General features: G+C 43.3%; 1 protein-coding gene and 6 non-coding genes across 7 annotated transcripts; 3 read left to right on the forward strand and 4 right to left on the reverse strand.

Annotated features, from left to right (window-relative positions):
- Positions 1 to 74, forward strand: TRNAV-AAC (transfer RNA valine (anticodon AAC)). The gene has a single exon. It is a non-coding gene; the product is annotated as a tRNA-Val (tRNA).
- A 50-nt stretch (positions 75 to 124) lies between these two features.
- Positions 125 to 198, reverse strand: TRNAI-AAU (transfer RNA isoleucine (anticodon AAU)). The gene has a single exon. It is a non-coding gene; the product is annotated as a tRNA-Ile (tRNA).
- Positions 199 to 3629: 3431 nt separating this feature from the next.
- LOC125547304 (GDSL esterase/lipase At5g03600-like) lies at positions 3630 to 8915 on the reverse strand. Its single transcript, XM_048711236.2, has 6 exons — positions 8849 to 8915; positions 5092 to 5240; positions 4714 to 4936; positions 4319 to 4599; positions 3948 to 4224; positions 3630 to 3868 (listed from the first exon to the last, which is right to left on the reverse strand). The coding sequence occupies exons 1-6, from the start codon at positions 8913 to 8915 to the stop codon at positions 3630 to 3632; spliced, it is 1236 nt and encodes a 411-aa protein (XP_048567193.2).
- TRNAV-AAC (transfer RNA valine (anticodon AAC)) lies at positions 5400 to 5473 on the forward strand. The gene has a single exon. It is a non-coding gene; the product is annotated as a tRNA-Val (tRNA).
- On the reverse strand, positions 5521 to 5594 carry TRNAI-AAU (transfer RNA isoleucine (anticodon AAU)). Its single transcript has one exon. It is a non-coding gene; the product is annotated as a tRNA-Ile (tRNA).
- Positions 8916 to 13964: 5049 nt separating the features above from the next.
- TRNAV-AAC (transfer RNA valine (anticodon AAC)) lies at positions 13965 to 14038 on the forward strand. Its single transcript has one exon. It is a non-coding gene; the product is annotated as a tRNA-Val (tRNA).
- Positions 14039 to 14088: 50 nt separating this feature from the next.
- Positions 14089 to 14162, reverse strand: TRNAI-AAU (transfer RNA isoleucine (anticodon AAU)). The gene has a single exon. It is a non-coding gene; the product is annotated as a tRNA-Ile (tRNA).
- Between the last annotated feature and the right edge of the window lie 2857 nt (positions 14163 to 17019).

Here is a 17019-nt window from a genome sequence, read left to right on the forward strand (position 1 = left end):
GGTTTCGTGGTGTAGTTGGTTATCATGTTAGTCTAACACACTGAAGGTCTCCGGTTCGAACCCGGGCGAAGCCATTTAATTTGTTTTTTATTCCCATTTTCCATTGTGTAAAGAAGAAAAAGAATGGCCCATACAGGTCTCGAACCTGTGACCTTCGCGTTATTAGCACGACGCTCTAACCAGCTGAGCTAATAGGCCTCTTGCGTGGTTTTTATTTTTCATGCTATATAGTCCCTCCGTTCCCAAATATTTATCTTCCTAGTCATTTCAAATGGTTACAACATACGGATGTATGAAGTCATATTTTAGAGTATAGGTTCAATCATTTTACTTCGTATGTAGTCATTTGTTGAAATATCTACAAAGATAAATATTTAGGAACGGAGGAAGTATTATTTACTTCAATCACATGGGAAAAGCTTTAAAGTTCAAGATCAACCGGACTTCATATCGTGACAACTTTGTAAGTCTGGGTGTTTTACTGTGAGATTGGCATATCATGCAGAACGGAAAGCGGAGTATCATACCAGAGCTGGCAGTGTAACAGGAGGAGGAAGAAGTGAACCATCATGTTGTTTCTTAAATAAAGTTGCTAAAGTTCAAAAAAAGGAACATTTGAATCAGCCAAAACAAAACTGTTTTTGTTCACCCTACACATGTACACTTAGCCCACGGTACAAAGAAACCTAAAGATCAGAAGAGGTGTCAGTCAGGAAATCCACACACACACATCTATGCCTTCGAGATAGCAATTACACTAGCAACGCAAACATCTATGCCTTTGTTGGTTACCACGGGAAATCGAGACACACATAAGACTACCATTACCGGACCGTGCATTCTCGCAAAAAAAAAAAAAGATGTGCCAGCCGGCTCGATCTCGATGCTGCATTAGAAAAATTGTGCTTATCATGCTTACGAACACCATCACAACTTAACTCAGCTCCATCTGGTATTGTGAATGACGGTGAACCCACAGATGGATATTGATTGAATGGTTTGGATATAATAACAAAGAATAAAGAAAAGAAGTGGTAATTCACATGGTCCACTAAAGCATCTGTAAAATTGCCAAAGTCAGTTAACAACCTCGAAGTAGCGAAAGAGAGAAGGGTGCGTTGGAGCGGGGTGGTGAAGATTGGGGGAAGGATGAAATTTAACAGCACACACCTTTTCACAGCTTGGAGCAGGGGAATTCAGATTCAGATTCTTCTGATCGGTGGCACTTCTCATTGAAAGCTTTGTATGTTGACATGTAAAACCAGAGATATTATTGAACTCCTAGAACATTTGATAACTGCAATATTCCACGCATTTGAAGGTATGGGTTCCCCAGAGTTTTTCATTGTGACACTGACTGGAGTATGTTAGAGATAATCATTAAGGGTTAACATAATAGGATATGGATCTCTGACTGAAACACCTGAAGCACATCGGAAGATTACATACTAACCATGATTTTGTATGACCAAGATGGGATAGTCCCTGATTTTACTGTCATGAGTCTCCAGTGATGTGGAATCCTTCGGAGGAGAAGAGCAACAACAGGGTAGACGGCAGCAGGTACGCGGGAGGGCCGCCGACACTACCATGTGGTAGCCGGTGGTAGTAGAGGGTCTTCTGGCCATCAACTCTCTTTTTTAGGATCGGTAGTTAGCCCTCTAGCAAGGTTTAACTCATATATGTGTGCACACACGAAGAGGTACGTGACATCTTCTGTTTATACGACGGGCTGATGGGCGAAGGACTGAAACCATATGTTGGTTCTAGGTGCCCACGATCAAAGCACCATTGTGGAAAAAGACTCCCCCTTCTCTCTAGGTCAATAACAACCTGAGATCAATTCCAACAATCTCCCCCTTGATCGTAAGGTTAGCAATCAACATGAGCCCACTCTTAATAAAAAATGATATACCAAAGTAAAGTGTTACAATGGCCAATGAAGTGTCATTGAACCTCAGTACTTAATAGTATAGGATTCTATCTCGAAATGTATGACATTTTACTTTATGGGAGTTGGTTTATTTGACGGTCCTATTTTCCAGGATCAAAAGCCTTTCAAAACTCATGCTTGCAGCATAATCATAAAATAATGAGTGGTAAGCCTTCGATAAACGGATCCATAAAAGGCTTTTTGGTGGCCATCAGAGGCATGGCGCTCCACACAGTTGCCCCGTGGGCAAGAGACAGACAACACACTACCTCAATGTCATATATTCTCCTAGTTTGCGAGTGTATTGGAAGTTAACTTCCATATGAAAATACACATTTTTGGGGCACCGTGACATATGGACTTCCAATCTGGGCGAGTGTTAGCCTGTTTATTGCTTGACGCACCGCTACCCTATGCTCGTCCAAGGGCAATCAATAAGTGTTGCAAACTGTAAACCATGCTTCTCCGAGTGCTCACGCTTCCATGTGCTCTAAGGCTTAAGCTTTGCAATCTCCTCGACATCCAGCTCCTAAAAATATTGTTGCAGCCTAGCCGGATTTTTTTACCTCCTTGTTAGATGAATTCGACCACCCAGTGGAGGTGGCACTGGCCTCGGGAGGGGGGGGGGGGTAGATCGCAAGGGGGTCTCTTGGGATCGAGTGGCCATGCCAAACCCGAATGTTCACCCCATTTCCCACTCGCCGGATAGTCTCTTATTTATTGTGCAATTCAAGGCCATACTCTATGGCATGCCATGTTGACAAGTCGTTTCCAATGAAAACCATGTGAAACAATGTTGCAATTGGTTCGCGCAAAAAACAAATACAAAAAGGGTAGCATTCGGAATCTGCACACACGGAGAATCGGGGTATTGGTTTCGACACATTAATCATAGCGGTCAAATGGTCCCCGTGGAAGCAAAGAAATGCGAGAGTCTCCATCTGGTCCCCGCGGAGGCAAAGAAAGGTGAGAGTCTTCACCTGGTCCCCGTGGAAGCAAAAAAATGTGAGAGTCTTCAATAAGGTGGAGCACCAAAAGAGACCCAGGGAGCTCGTCATGGATATATTAGGCGAGGTCACATATTGGAGGCAAGCGGCGGGAAGTGTTGGTGGGTTGCAATGTTTTGTGAGAGGATTGCTTAGTGCACTGCCGTGGGTTGGCGTGGAAAAAACAGTTATGGATCCTGTGAGTTAGACTATCGGGTCTAGTTGCGCAAGTATAGAGTTATGCTCATGTCTTCTCCATGACTAGTTGATGGTGTTTAAGCGTTGTATATGCACATAAAAACGAACCTAAACCATACCCATTCGGGTCGGGTATCCACAGATACCCCTATATCAATCCTCAATTCAGTGACAAGGCACCCGTCACCCCTAGAACATGTCGACCCGATAGATCACGTCGATAACAAATAATCAAACGGTGTGGAAATGCCTTGAGCTTATTGAGCCGCATATAGGCAAGCATTCGGTTTGTATAGCTAGAACACATCTTTATTGTAGATGTGCCAAATGATATACACTAATTACTTCTTAGGAATATAGTTTTCACAAAAGAAGACGCAAATGCAATATAATATTCATCCTGGAATACAGAAAATACAGTCTTTGAAACGCTTGAAACTATCGAACAAATACAATCAGAATATTGTCATCATGGATGAAAAGCGCTACAACGACATATGAAAGCTGACTATCTAGTCTTGATCTAAAAACACCCTCAAGGGCTTTTCCAATTGTTTCATGGCAGCCTCCCATCCCACGTGCATCGGGTGCATGTCGTCCCAATAGAAAAATTTATTGGACTTGTCGCACACGGTGTAAAGAAGCTCTCTGGACAACTCGCCTTGCTGTCCACAGTAACCCTTCGAATCTAAACTCTCGCAACACGGCGATAGTTTGCGCTTGAATTGCTTTGTTAGGTCTGAGCCTTTACCTACATTAATGTACATCAAATTAATTTAGATTAGAAAATTTTGAAATAAAGAAACTTTTGAATGCATGCAGATACATACCTGGCACATTATCCACAATATTAATGAATGTGGTGTACAGATCGGCGATGTGGACATTCTTCTTTGCTGTCATAACTTGTTTCAAGTTATTGTTATGGATGGAAACACCCAAGTTTTCAAAAATATCGCACGTGGTGTAGTTGTTAGTTCGGGTTTGTGATGGTGTGCAACCGACAGGATGTAAGTTGTTGACAAGAACCTTTGTCACCCCGAGCTTCAACAATTGCTCCACATTAGCAGCCATCTCTTTTGTCACTTTCCCAATATAAGCATTAATCTGCACCGCATACATGAAAATTAAGTTAGTAAGATGCACAAACAAATTAATTGTTCAAACTAGTGTATGCATACTATGTTGATATAGTACTCACATCGTTGGGGCTACTTAGTCCAATGACGCCGGTGCTTGCATAATCATTGCCGGAGAAGGCCACGAGCGCTACAGAGTGAGTCAATTGTTTCTCCGTGATGGTCCCGTCCTTGACCATCTTCCTGAAAATATCAACTTGCTTGGTAAAGGTGGGAAACTCATGTGATGTACTATCCAACACCATTGCACCACCCGTAGCAAAAGTCATGCCGGACGGGTCGCATGTTTTCTCCGCTGTACGGGCATGTGCTGGAGGGGCTTCCTCCAACCCCAACATTGTTGCTGCAAGTTATCAATAGAACAATGAGTAGGGTTAATTATGATGCACCAGGGATTTATACAATATAACAGAGTACTTGTTTTAGGGCAATAAATAAGTATAACAACGGTACTTACCGATGAAATCCGACTGGATCTTGTAGTTTGAGAAGCGGCTTGATGGGGTATTCGGCCGCGGAAACCCATCGGCATCGATGTAGTTGGAGCCGTAGGGGTAAGCCCATTGCCGTGACATCTCGGTGACGGGGTCGGTCAGAGGGAGGTTCCTGTTGTCAGCGAAGTCATCCCCGAAGACAAAGAAGGTGGCGCTCGACGGCTTCTTGATACGTCTCCGCCGTATCTACTTTTCCAAACACTTTTGCCCTTGTTTTGGACTCTAACTTGTATGGTTTGAATGGAACTAACCCAGACTGACGCTGTTTTCAGCAGAATTACCATGGCTGTGTGGGCTTTGACGAAAAAGAAGAGCTAGCCGTACTGAAAAAAAGTTCATACCTGTCTATGTGATGTCTGAAAGTGGGGAGAATTTGTCTTGAAGAACAGTTCAATCACAGTTGTGTCGAGCTCGAGCCAACTGTTATATACAGTATAATTTGCTGGTAGGGCTGTGAACCTAAATTTTTTCACATCGTATCTTTCTTTTCCTGTGGCAGTTGGCTATTATTAGATATAAGCATGTATGAGCTGTATGATTTTCCAGCTTCAATGGCTGAAGCAATTAGATGATTCAGTTAGTGGGCCATCTTGCTAGATATTAGATCCGTCTAGTGTTGTAAAAGAATTTGTAGGAAAAAGATAACTAAGGTTTCGTGGTGTAGTTGGTTATCACGTCAGTCTAACACACTGAAGGTCTCTGGTTCGAACCCGGGCGAAGCCATATAATTTGTTTTTTTCCATTTTCCATTGTGTAAAGAAAAAAAAGAATAGCCCATACAGGTCTCGAACCTGTGACCTTCGCGTTATTAGCACGACGCTCTAACCAGCTGAGCTAATAGGCCTACTGATTGAATTGATCTTTTCACTTTTCTTCAGGACATATATGTGGAATGTAACCACAAGGGGAAAGAGTCTCCGACAGGTTAGAGCATCAGGCTAATTTATATGGCGATAAGAGAAGGCGTCGGCGCTGCTGCGGTGGGGGTGCTCAAAAACATCAGGATAAGGACTGCCACACTGCCGCCAGACTCGTTTCCAAGGTGACAGGGATGAACTATTTTAAAACAATTCTGTCCCGAACCACAATATTCACAAAAAAAAGTGCAAAAGTTCATGAAGAAAAAACATTCATATTGCTCTAGGCGAAAAACGATGCTTCAAAAGGCTGTTTCTGAAAGCATGTTTGGAGCCCTGGTTTTGTTCTTTTCCGCCCAGGCCAACACCAATGACATTAACTTTGCACCTAGGTAGAGCACTAAGCAATATTTGCTGACAGAAAATATCAGCTTATGTTGATTTTCAATTCAAATTTTCAGAACTTACTGTTTATGGCAACACCAAATTAGTTTCATTAGATTAATCAGAAAGTATATTTTCATACTAGTATAAACGTGGATTTTTTTTATAAACTTGGTCAAACTTAAGAAAGTTTCAATTAGAGCAAACCTAGAACTTCAAGTATTCTGAAACGGAGGAAATATAAATTAAGTTAAAGCATGTTTGGAGCCCTGGTGATAAGAGAAGGCGTCGGCGCTGCTGCGGTGAGGGTGCTCAAAAACATCAGGATAAGGACTGCCACACTGCCGCCAGGCTCGTTTCCAAGGTGACAGGGATGAACTATTTTAAAACAATTCTGTCCCGAACCACAATATTCACAAAAAAAAAGTGCAAAAGTTCATGAAGAAAAAACATTCATATTGCTCTAGGCGAAAAACGATGCTTCAAAAGGCTGTTTCTGAAAGCATGTTTGGAGCCCTGGTTTTGTTCTTTTCCGCCCAGGCCAACACCAATGACATTAACTTTGCACCTAGGTAGAGCACTAAGCAATATTTGCTGACAGAAAATATCAGCTTATGTTGATTTTCAATTCAAATTTTCAGAACTTACTGTTTATGGCAACACCAAATTAGTTTCATTAGATTAATCAGAAAGTATATTTTCATACTAGTATAAACGTGGATTTTTTTTTATAAACTTGGTCAAACTTAAGAAAGTTTCAATTAGAGCAAACCTAGAACTTCAAGTATTCTGAAACGGAGGAAATATAAATTAAGTTAAAGTTCAGGAACACCTTGCAGAAAGGTACATTTGAATCAGCATAACCAAAGCTGTTTTTGTTCACCCTACACATGTACACTTAATCCAGTATACAAAGAAACCTAAAGATCGGAAGAGGTGGAAGTCAGGAAGTTCACTGTCAAGTTTACTTCGGAAGAGGTTGGGGGCGATTTTAACATTATTCGAAGGAGGGAGGAAAAGAATAATGAGAATTTTGACGGCAGATGGTCGTTTATGTTTAACTAGCGGGTCCACCCGCGCATTTGCGCGGCTAGATGTTTATTATTTCTAGTTATGTATTTTAGACAACCATTTTTTTTTGGCATTTGAGCATCTCTTTCTATATGTGATGACACCCTACATAGTATACCATTCCAAGTTTATTTGTTAGGTCCCATTAAAAGTTGTTTGACAATGGGCCTTAGATATGTTATGGTAAGTTGAAGTGTGATATTTAAATAAACACATTTATAGCAAGTGATTTAGTTTTTGTCACGATGTATGCATTGACGGTTACCTTCATGTATTTATACCATTTAAATATGGAATATGTCTACATTGATTCCACTCTTTTGCTCTCTGTCGCCAGGCCTTTCTTTACCCATGAAGCTATTGTATTCTCATAGAGTGGCACGTTTCATCGGTAATTGTCACTATGAAACAGTAGTTGTAGTCTCATGTCACTTGATTTCCTTCTGCTTGTCTAATTTTTAGCCTTCAATAAATGCAGCAAACCTGATTTTATGATCTTACTTAGTTTGATTTCCGAAACCCCAACTATTACATTATTATATTAGGTGTGACTATGTTTCTCCAAACCCTAACTATTAAATAGTGCACATAATGTAAAATTACAATCCTTGAAGGCAATGATAGCAAGGTGGAGCTCGCTTGTACTCCAGGATTTTTGATTGATAGATATCATACTATGTAATCCCTTTCTATGTCATTGGTTTTACAAAACCTATAATTTCATGCACAAATTTATTGTTCCATTATGTGCAAGCCGCTTATAATTATTGTGTGTGATCTAAGGATGGCAGTGTACAATTAAAACAAAGCCTTAACTGTGATGTTTTTCCACCTTAATGAGCACTCACTGGCCTTCTTGCTTTTTTCCATATGATTTCGTTTTGCCATATCAGTCGAGGTTACCGTTTTCTCTTGGCATCTTCAAGCTTATATTTGTCTGATGTTATGTATAGATGATAGGAAAAGTGCCTTCAAGGATGTATGTTTGTTGGTGTACATTGATGTTGGATGGACCATTGACTCGATCGAGCGCCCCTGATATATATTCATGTGTCATGCCATAGTTATGTTGGAGATTGTTCCCTCCTTAACCCTCAAGTCTTTGGTTCTATTTCCTGCGCGGTTACTGTCCTACTTTCATGTGTAATTCGTCTATTTTGTCGCAAACATATAACTTTACCTAATTAAGATTCTCCATATAGAAGCTATTTAGGGGAGGATAATGTTCTCCGCTAAATTCAGAGAAAAGTTGATAGTACAAAATGAAGTGCTTGCAAGTGTACACATTCATGCTTCAAGCACATGTATATTTACATGAAAATGAAAATTAAATTGGTTATACCTGAAACAATGAAAAATTATTTTATTTTGAAAGCAACAATCTTGTAATCATGAAAAATAATTTTAGAAATTTCAAGCAAATCTTATCAAATTTTAATTGTGAATTAAACGGACATGCAAGACAAACTTTAATGACTAAAAACATCCGATTTTTTGACATTTTAATATATTATTTTTACATAGCAACTCGTCCACTTGTTCGACATAAGATTTAGAAGAAAGGTTAATCCCATCCAACGCGCCATGTGGTGCAGCAATACTACGGAGTCATTATTTCATCTCAAGATGCCTCGGCTTGGCTCCAGTTTAAGTTGTCGAGCCAGCAATCCGTTCGAAGCTGGCTGCTCTGCCGGCGTCGGCGTCGGCATCGGCGTCGCAGAAGATGCTTTTCACGTGGGCAGCACTTTCCACCTTCCATTTCCATGAGGGCACTCCTAATTGCTACCCTGCTCCTCCTCCAGCTCCACAGTGTACGTGTCGGCACATCGATTGCCACACCAACTGCCGTTCATTGACGGCCAGTAAGCTCTCTACAGCAATTGCACCACGGATGGTCCCTCCTTGCTTACCCGCCGCATCTTGCACTGCCCTTGTTCCAATCCTCGTCTTCCTTCTAACACGCTGCTCTCACCCAAACGATGCTTCTCAGCTTGTTTTTGTCCAAGCAATTGTTGTTCAAGCCGGTGGTGTTGTGGCGGGCCCGAAGCAGCTTGTCAGCCTGCTGCTCAATGGGCAGTAGCAAAGTTTGTCCTAGTTTTGCTAGTGCCGAACGGCACGGAAGACTAGTGTGTGCGGGCATTGATCCTTGATGCGGAAGGAGCCCACGGTAAGGCGGTCCAATTCGAGAAGAAGTTATCGTGTCCATGTTAGCCGTCGACTGTGTGTTGTCGCCGGCGTCGGCGTTGCCAGCCTCTCCGTCACTCTCGCATGAGGTCTTGCGTTTCAGGTCAAGTTAATGGCCTTCTTCCATAGAGTTTCCTCTGGAGCTTCGTGTTGTCCTTTCCTAGCTCTAGCCTGCTTGCAGTGGCGCCGACGTCTGCAGCTCCACAGGCTCCGATGGGATCGCAAGCGTGCTCGTATGTTGTCGAGTTGGAGCCGGGCGGAGGACACTTATGGTTATTCTGCTTCTCCTTCTATTTTATTCCATATCTCTCTCTTACCTACATCTGCACATCTCCCTTATAATATCTCTACGTGTACATGATTACAATGGAAACTCTTCTTTCCTTTTATTCTGTATTCTATTCTATCGGATGGAATAAGGATACATGCATACATACGTACTTATTTTCTTTATTAAATCACAGCCGTTCTTTTTAACTCTTTTTTACTACAAAATATGAGCCGTTCTTTTTCTATCGTTTTAAGTATATAATAAATAGATACCATAATCGAAAACTTGAATCTTAGAGAGATAGAGCTTTTTGGTAGAAAATTCACTCGGCCTAATACATTGCCAAACCCGACATTTGGGAAGCTGGATCGTGTCCTCGCTAGGGTCGAATGGGAGCAGAAGTTTTCCCTGGTAACAGTCCAAGCGTTGTCGCGCGCTATCTCAGAACACACCCTGTTGCTCGTTGACTCTGGCGAGGCAACCCATGTGGGGAATAAAAACATTTTTGTTTCGAATTAGCGTGGTTTGAAAGAGAAGGGTTCCTGGATCTGATAGCAAGGGAATGGGCTAAGGGCTTCTTTGATTCAAAGGATTCTCAAAGGAATTTTGAAGGATTCTAATCCTTAGGATTTTTTCCTATGTGGGTTGTTTGATTCGTAGGATTGTAAACCGTAGGAATTTTTTCATAGGATTCATTTGCACTAGATTTCATAGGAAATTTTCCATCCACTCAAACCTCTTTAAAAGAATCTTACGTTTTTCTTATGCACAATCAAACACTCATAGAATCATGTAGGATTCAAGATGACATGCCAATCCAATCCCACGTTTTTCCTATTCCTGCATTTGGGAAATCCTATGAATCAAAGAGTCCCTAAAGATTCAAGAGGGAGGGCCCTGTTGAAAGATGGCAGAATAAGATAAAGCATCTATGAAGATTCCTTCGTGGGTGGGCTAAGCATATGACTGGGATTTATATGGTTGAAAAGGAAAGGCTACTTGTACTTATTCAATGCCTAGATTTAAAAGCCGAGTCCACCATTTCATATACCAGGGAGCTAGAAACTAAAGTGGAGGCGGAGATGAGACTGAAAGAACTACTTCGAAAGGAGGAATTGAGGTGGGCATTGTGAGCTAAAGTTTGCAAAATCGTCCAAGGGGATGATACCACTCAATTCTTTCATATGATTGCGAATGGCAAGCACCGAAAGAAGAGGATATTTCAGCTTGAGCAGGATGAGGGGATGATTTTAGGACAGGAAAACCTAAAATTATATATAACCAATTACTATAAGTAGATGTTTGGGCCTCCGGAGGATAATTTCATATCCTTGGATGAGTCCAGGGTTGAGGATGTCCCTCAACTTGCTGCGGATGAGAATGATATTTTGACCGCCCCATTTACGGAGAAAGAGGTGTTTGAAGCTATTTCACAAATGAAGAATAATAAGGCTCTAGGGCTGGATGGTTTCCCGGCGGAGTTTTATAAAAAGTGCTGGCATATTGTTAAAGGGGATTTGCTACCGATGTTCCATGATTTATTCTCTGGACAACTTCAGTTGTTTCAATTAAATTTTGAAATGATAACTTTACTTTCTAAGAAAACAGAGGTCATACGAATTGAACAGTTCCGGCTGATTTGTCTTCTTAAGAAAACAGAGGTCGTAAGAATCCATTTGAGTCGGCCTTCAATGCTCTGACTTGACAAAAATATTGGTCTTCAAATATTCAACTGACATTCAGCTGGCTTTAAAATGTAGAACTTATCGAGCTACGATCTCCAAAATTGCCGAGTTATAAAAACCATTACGTTGTGGTGTTTCAGATGGTGTCAACTGTGAAACAATTCCACATTGTTTGAAGTGATTGTCAAACTCATAACACAGATACTCTCCCCCTCGATCAGATCATAGGAATTTGATCTTCTTGTTACGATGATTCTCAACTTCACTCTGAAATTGCTTAAACTTTCTAAACGTTTCAGACTTGTACTTCATTAAATAAATATACACATATCTACTCAAATCATCGGTGAAGGTGACAAAGTAACGATATCCACCGCGCACGTCAACGCTCATCGGACCGCACACATCAGTATGTATGTATGATTTCCAACAAGTAACTTGCCCATTCCGTTCTTCCGGAAAACGGGGTCTTAGTCATCTTGCCTATTTATGGATAAAAACAAAAAATAAGATAAAAATAAAAAAATAAAAAAGAAACATATAGGAAAAAAGAAAAAAGAAAAAAAGAAAAAGAAAAAACCGAATGAAAAACAAAAAGTGGTTCAGGGAAGGTTACCGGATTGAATGAAAGTAGAAAGAGTGGGCCGGCCCAAGCAACAAAACAGCACCTCGGGGGTACGCGCTAGATCGCTCGGATCTGCCTGTCCAGAGAGCCATCTTATCTCGCTGAATAAACATTTCTTAAAAAAAAATCTCGCTGAATAAACAACGGCTGGTACAAACTAGTGGATTTTTGTGGCACTCGTCATGTTCAGCTTATTAGTTTATTTATTTCCGATCCAAAACTGGGTGATTGGGAATTTCTGTTGGGCCCTGTACCTGTGAATTTGCCCAGGAAAATTCATATGTGCAACTTAATGGTTGCGTTCATGCCGGAGCTGGGCCCTCGCATGGAGAGAGCTGCTGGCCATTTGGTTTCACCGGTATCAAGCTAGTGTGTTCATTGTAGCTGCTGTTACCGTCCACTGGTGACATTAAATTCCTGGCAACAGAATTTCAAGCTTGTCCTTCGTTCCTGTAAAAAGTTTGTCGGATGCGCCGTGCTCGAATACATGCTTTTAGTTAGATCTATCATCCCGGTGTAATCCCAGATCTTATGTGTGTGTACAGGGCATATCCAGCCGTTCGGCCCCCAAGGGCACGAAAAAGTGACGTTTGGAGACAAGCCGGCGTTTTTTTCGACATGGGGGTGAGCACGTTCCCAGCCGCCGCCCTAGGTCGCCCCAGACGCTCCCACAGTTCGTCTAAATTTCAACAAACACGATCAAATTTGAACAAACACGGCCAAATTTCGACGAAATTTAGGCGTTTTTTACACGAATAAAAGGGATGAAGAAAAAACCTAAACTACGGCCGATGCTTCTCCTCCTTGACACGGCCACTGCTCGACCCCTTGCCCTGGCGTGCTGCTTCACTCGAGCGGCGGGTCGTTGCCGCCCTCGACGTGCGCGAGGACGCCGCTGAGCGTGCGGCCAGGGACGCCCCAGCACAGGCGGCGGCCCTCGCTGTTGTTGCGGCCGCGCGGCATCCGCGCGTTGTTGGTGGAGACGAGCCGCTCCTCCTGCCAGCGTTCCCACGCCGCGTGGTTGTTGGCGGCGTACTCTGGGAGTGCCCGCTCCGTGGCCGTCAGGGACGCCCGCGCACGCTCGATCTCGGCGTGGAAATAGGGCGTCTCGGCGACGGGCAGAGGGGGGACAGGGACCCCGCTGGCGCTGAGCCTCCACCGCGACGGAGCGCGTACGTCGGGCGGCGCGGGGTAGTTGGCCTCGTGGAGGAGGTAGGTCTCCCGCTCATGCAGCGAGCGGCGGCCGAAACTGTTGGCCTCCACCGCGTTGCCGGGGTACCTCGCGCTCATGGTTGCCGGGGGGAGAGAGAGGGGCTCGAATGGCGGAGAGAGGGGAGGAAGTGCGGCGGCGAGGAGGGGGAGAGATGGGTGCCTCACCAGCGCGGCCAGGGGCGCCTTTTATAGCGGCTCGGGGGTGGCCGCGTGCGAACGCGTGGCGGAAGGCAGCGCGGCGTCGCCGCACTTCGCCGCCCGTGAATCAATGGCAGGCTACCGGCGGCAGCCTTGGCATTGATTCCCCGCGGGAAAACCGAGACGATGAGGACGACCAGCCTTCGTCTCGCTGACGCGCTGGTCCCGCCACTCTTTCGCGCCAAAACGTTCGCGCCAGCGCCCCCGGGCGCTCCCCAGCGCGCCGGGTTCAGGTTGGGTGCGCCGGCGCCAATTTCGGCACAATCCGGCAAAAAAAAACAGGCTCGTGGGGGCGCGACTGAACCGATTTTTTGGCGCTGGCGTTAAAAAAAAGCCTTGAGGGGTTGGGGACGCGGCTGGAGATGCTCTTATGCTACTATCTGAACAAATATGTTGGTTGTGTGGGATTTGACAAAAAAGAAGAGCTAGTCTGAAAATGGGGAGAATTTGTCTGGAAGAACAGTTCGGACACAGTTGTGTTGAGCCAACTATTTTGTAGATAATTTGTTGGTTGGGCTGTGAACCTAATTTTCTTCACATGGTATCTTTCTTTCCTTGTGGCAGTGGGCTATTAGTTAAGCAGATATATAAGCCGTGTGATTTTCCAGCTTTAATGTCGCTTGGTTTGTACAGCTGAAACAATCAGGTGATTCAATTAGTTGGGCATCTTGTTAGATTATTGGAGACGCCTGGTTTGTAAGATGTTTTTGTAGCAACAGGACATGAAGGTTTCGTGGTGTAGTTGGTTATCATGTTAGTCTAACACACTGAAGGTCTCCGGTTCGAACCCGGGCGAAGCCATTTAATTTGTTTTTTATTCCCATTTTCCATTGTGTAAAGAAGAAAAAGAATGGCCCATACAGGTCTCGAACCTGTGACCTTCGCGTTATTAGCACGACGCTCTAACCAGCTGAGCTAATAGGCCTCTTGCGTGGTTTTTATTTTTCATGCTATATAGTCCCTCCGTTCCCAAATATTTATCTTCCTAGTCATTTCAAATGGTTACAACATACGGATGTATGAAGTCATATTTTAGAGTATAGGTTCAATCATTTTACTTCGTATGTAGTCATTTGTTGAAATATCTACAAAGATAAATATTTAGGAACGGAGGAAGTATTATTTACTTCAATCACATGGGAAAAGCTTTAAAGTTCAAGATCAACCGGACTTCATATCGTGACAACTTTGTAAGTCTGGGTGTTTTACTGTGAGATTGGCATATCATGCAGAACGGAAAGCGGAGTATCATACCAGAGCTGGCAGTGTAACAGGAGGAGGAAGAAGTGAACCATCATGTTGTTTCTTAAATAAAGTTGCTAAAGTTCAAAAAAAGGAACATTTGAATCAGCCAAAACAAAACTGTTTTTGTTCACCCTACACATGTACACTTAGCCCACGGTACAAAGAAACCTAAAGATCAGAAGAGGTGTCAGTCAGGAAATCCACACACACACATCTATGCCTTCGAGATAGCAATTACACTAGCAACGCAAACATCTATGCCTTTGTTGGTTACCACGGGAAATCGAGACACACATAAGACTACCATTACCGGACCGTGCATTCTCGCAAAAAAAAAAAAAAGATGTGCCAGCCGGCTCGATCTCGATGCTGCATTAGAAAAATTGTGCTTATCATGCTTACGAACACCATCACAACTTAACTCAGCTCCATCTGGTATTGTGAATGACGGTGAACCCACAGATGGATATTGATTGAATGGTTTGGATATAATAACAAAGAATAAAGAAAAGAAGTGGTAATTCACATGGTCCACTAAAGCATCTGTAAAATTGCCAAAGTCAGTTAACAACCTCGAAGTAGCGAAAGAGAGAAGGGTGCGTTGGAGCGGGGTGGTGAAGATTGGGGGAAGGATGAAATTTAACAGCACACACCTTTTCACAGCTTGGAGCAGGGGAATTCAGATTCAGATTCTTCTGATCGGTGGCACTTCTCATTGAAAGCTTTGTATGTTGACATGTAAAACCAGAGATATTATTGAACTCCTAGAACATTTGATAACTGCAATATTCCACGCATTTGAAGGTATGGGTTCCCCAGAGTTTTTCATTGTGACACTGACTGGAGTATGTTAGAGATAATCATTAAGGGTTAACATAATAGGATATGGATCTCTGACTGAAACACCTGAAGCACATCGGAAGATTACATACTAACCATGATTTTGTATGACCAAGATGGGATAGTCCCTGATTTTACTGTCATGAGTCTCCAGTGATGTGGAATCCTTCGGAGGAGAAGAGCAACAACAGGGTAGACGGCAGCAGGTACGCGGGAGGGCCGCCGACACTACCATGTGGTAGCCGGTGGTAGTAGAGGGTCTTCTGGCCATCAACTCTCTTTTTTAGGATCGGTAGTTAGCCCTCTAGCAAGGTTTAACTCATATATGTGTGCACACACGAAGAGGTACGTGACATCTTCTGTTTATACGACGGGCTGATGGGCGAAGGACTGAAACCATATGTTGGTTCTAGGTGCCCACGATCAAAGCACCATTGTGGAAAAAGACTCCCCCTTCTCTCTAGGTCAATAACAACCTGAGATCAATTCCAACAATCTCCCCCTTGATCGTAAGGTTAGCAATCAACATGAGCCCACTCTTAATAAAAAATGATATACCAAAGTAAAGTGTTACAATGGCCAATGAAGTGTCATTGAACCTCAGTACTTAATAGTATAGGATTCTATCTCGAAATGTATGACATTTTACTTTATGGGAGTTGGTTTATTTGACGGTCCTATTTTCCAGGATCAAAAGCCTTTCAAAACTCATGCTTGCAGCATAATCATAAAATAATGAGTGGTAAGCCTTCGATAAACGGATCCATAAAAGGCTTTTTGGTGGCCATCAGAGGCATGGCGCTCCACACAGTTGCCCCGTGGGCAAGAGACAGACAACACACTACCTCAATGTCATATATTCTCCTAGTTTGCGAGTGTATTGGAAGTTAACTTCCATATGAAAATACACATTTTTGGGGCACCGTGACATATGGACTTCCAATCTGGGCGAGTGTTAGCCTGTTTATTGCTTGACGCACCGCTACCCTATGCTCGTCCAAGGGCAATCAATAAGTGTTGCAAACTGTAAACCATGCTTCTCCGAGTGCTCACGCTTCCATGTGCTCTAAGGCTTAAGCTTTGCAATCTCCTCGACATCCAGCTCCTAAAAATATTGTTGCAGCCTAGCCGGATTTTTTTACCTCCTTGTTAGATGAATTCGACCACCCAGTGGAGGTGGCACTGGCCTCGGGAGGGGGGGGGGGTAGATCGCAAGGGGGTCTCTTGGGATCGAGTGGCCATGCCAAACCCGAATGTTCACCCCATTTCCCACTCGCCGGATAGTCTCTTATTTATTGTGCAATTCAAGGCCATACTCTATGGCATGCCATGTTGACAAGTCGTTTCCAATGAAAACCATGTGAAACAATGTTGCAATTGGTTCGCGCAAAAAACAAATACAAAAAGGGTAGCATTCGGAATCTGCACACACGGAGAATCGGGGTATTGGTTTCGACACATTAATCATAGCGGTCAAATGGTCCCCGTGGAAGCAAAGAAATGCGAGAGTCTCCATCTGGTCCCCGCGGAGGCAAAGAAAGGTGAGAGTCTTCACCTGGTCCCCGTGGAAGCAAAAAAATGTGAGAGTCTTCAATAAGGTGGAGCACCAAAAGAGACCCAGGGAGCTCGTCATGGATATATTAGGCGAGGTCACATATTGGAGGCAAGCGGCGGGAAGTGTTGGTGGGTTGCAATGT

This window comes from Triticum urartu, chromosome 3A, assembly GCF_056163025.1.
Source record: "Triticum urartu cultivar PI428250 chromosome 3A, HENAU_Tu73, whole genome shotgun sequence".
NCBI classification, from domain to species: domain Eukaryota; kingdom Viridiplantae; phylum Streptophyta; class Magnoliopsida; order Poales; family Poaceae; genus Triticum; species Triticum urartu.

Bases quoted from the DNA above. Each gene is read 5' to 3' on its own strand.
- LOC125547304 (XM_048711236.2), bottom strand. From the start codon at position 8,915: ATGAACGGCAGTTGGTGTGGCAATCGATGTGCCGACACGTACACTGTG. The intron at 4,937-5,091 runs GTATGAACTTTT...TTGGAAAAGTAG, and splicing joins TTCAGACATCACATAGACAG to ATACGGCGGAGACGTATCAA. The intron at 4,600-4,713 runs GTAAGTACCGTT...GATAACTTGCAG, and splicing joins GATCCAGTCGGATTTCATCG to CAACAATGTTGGGGTTGGAG.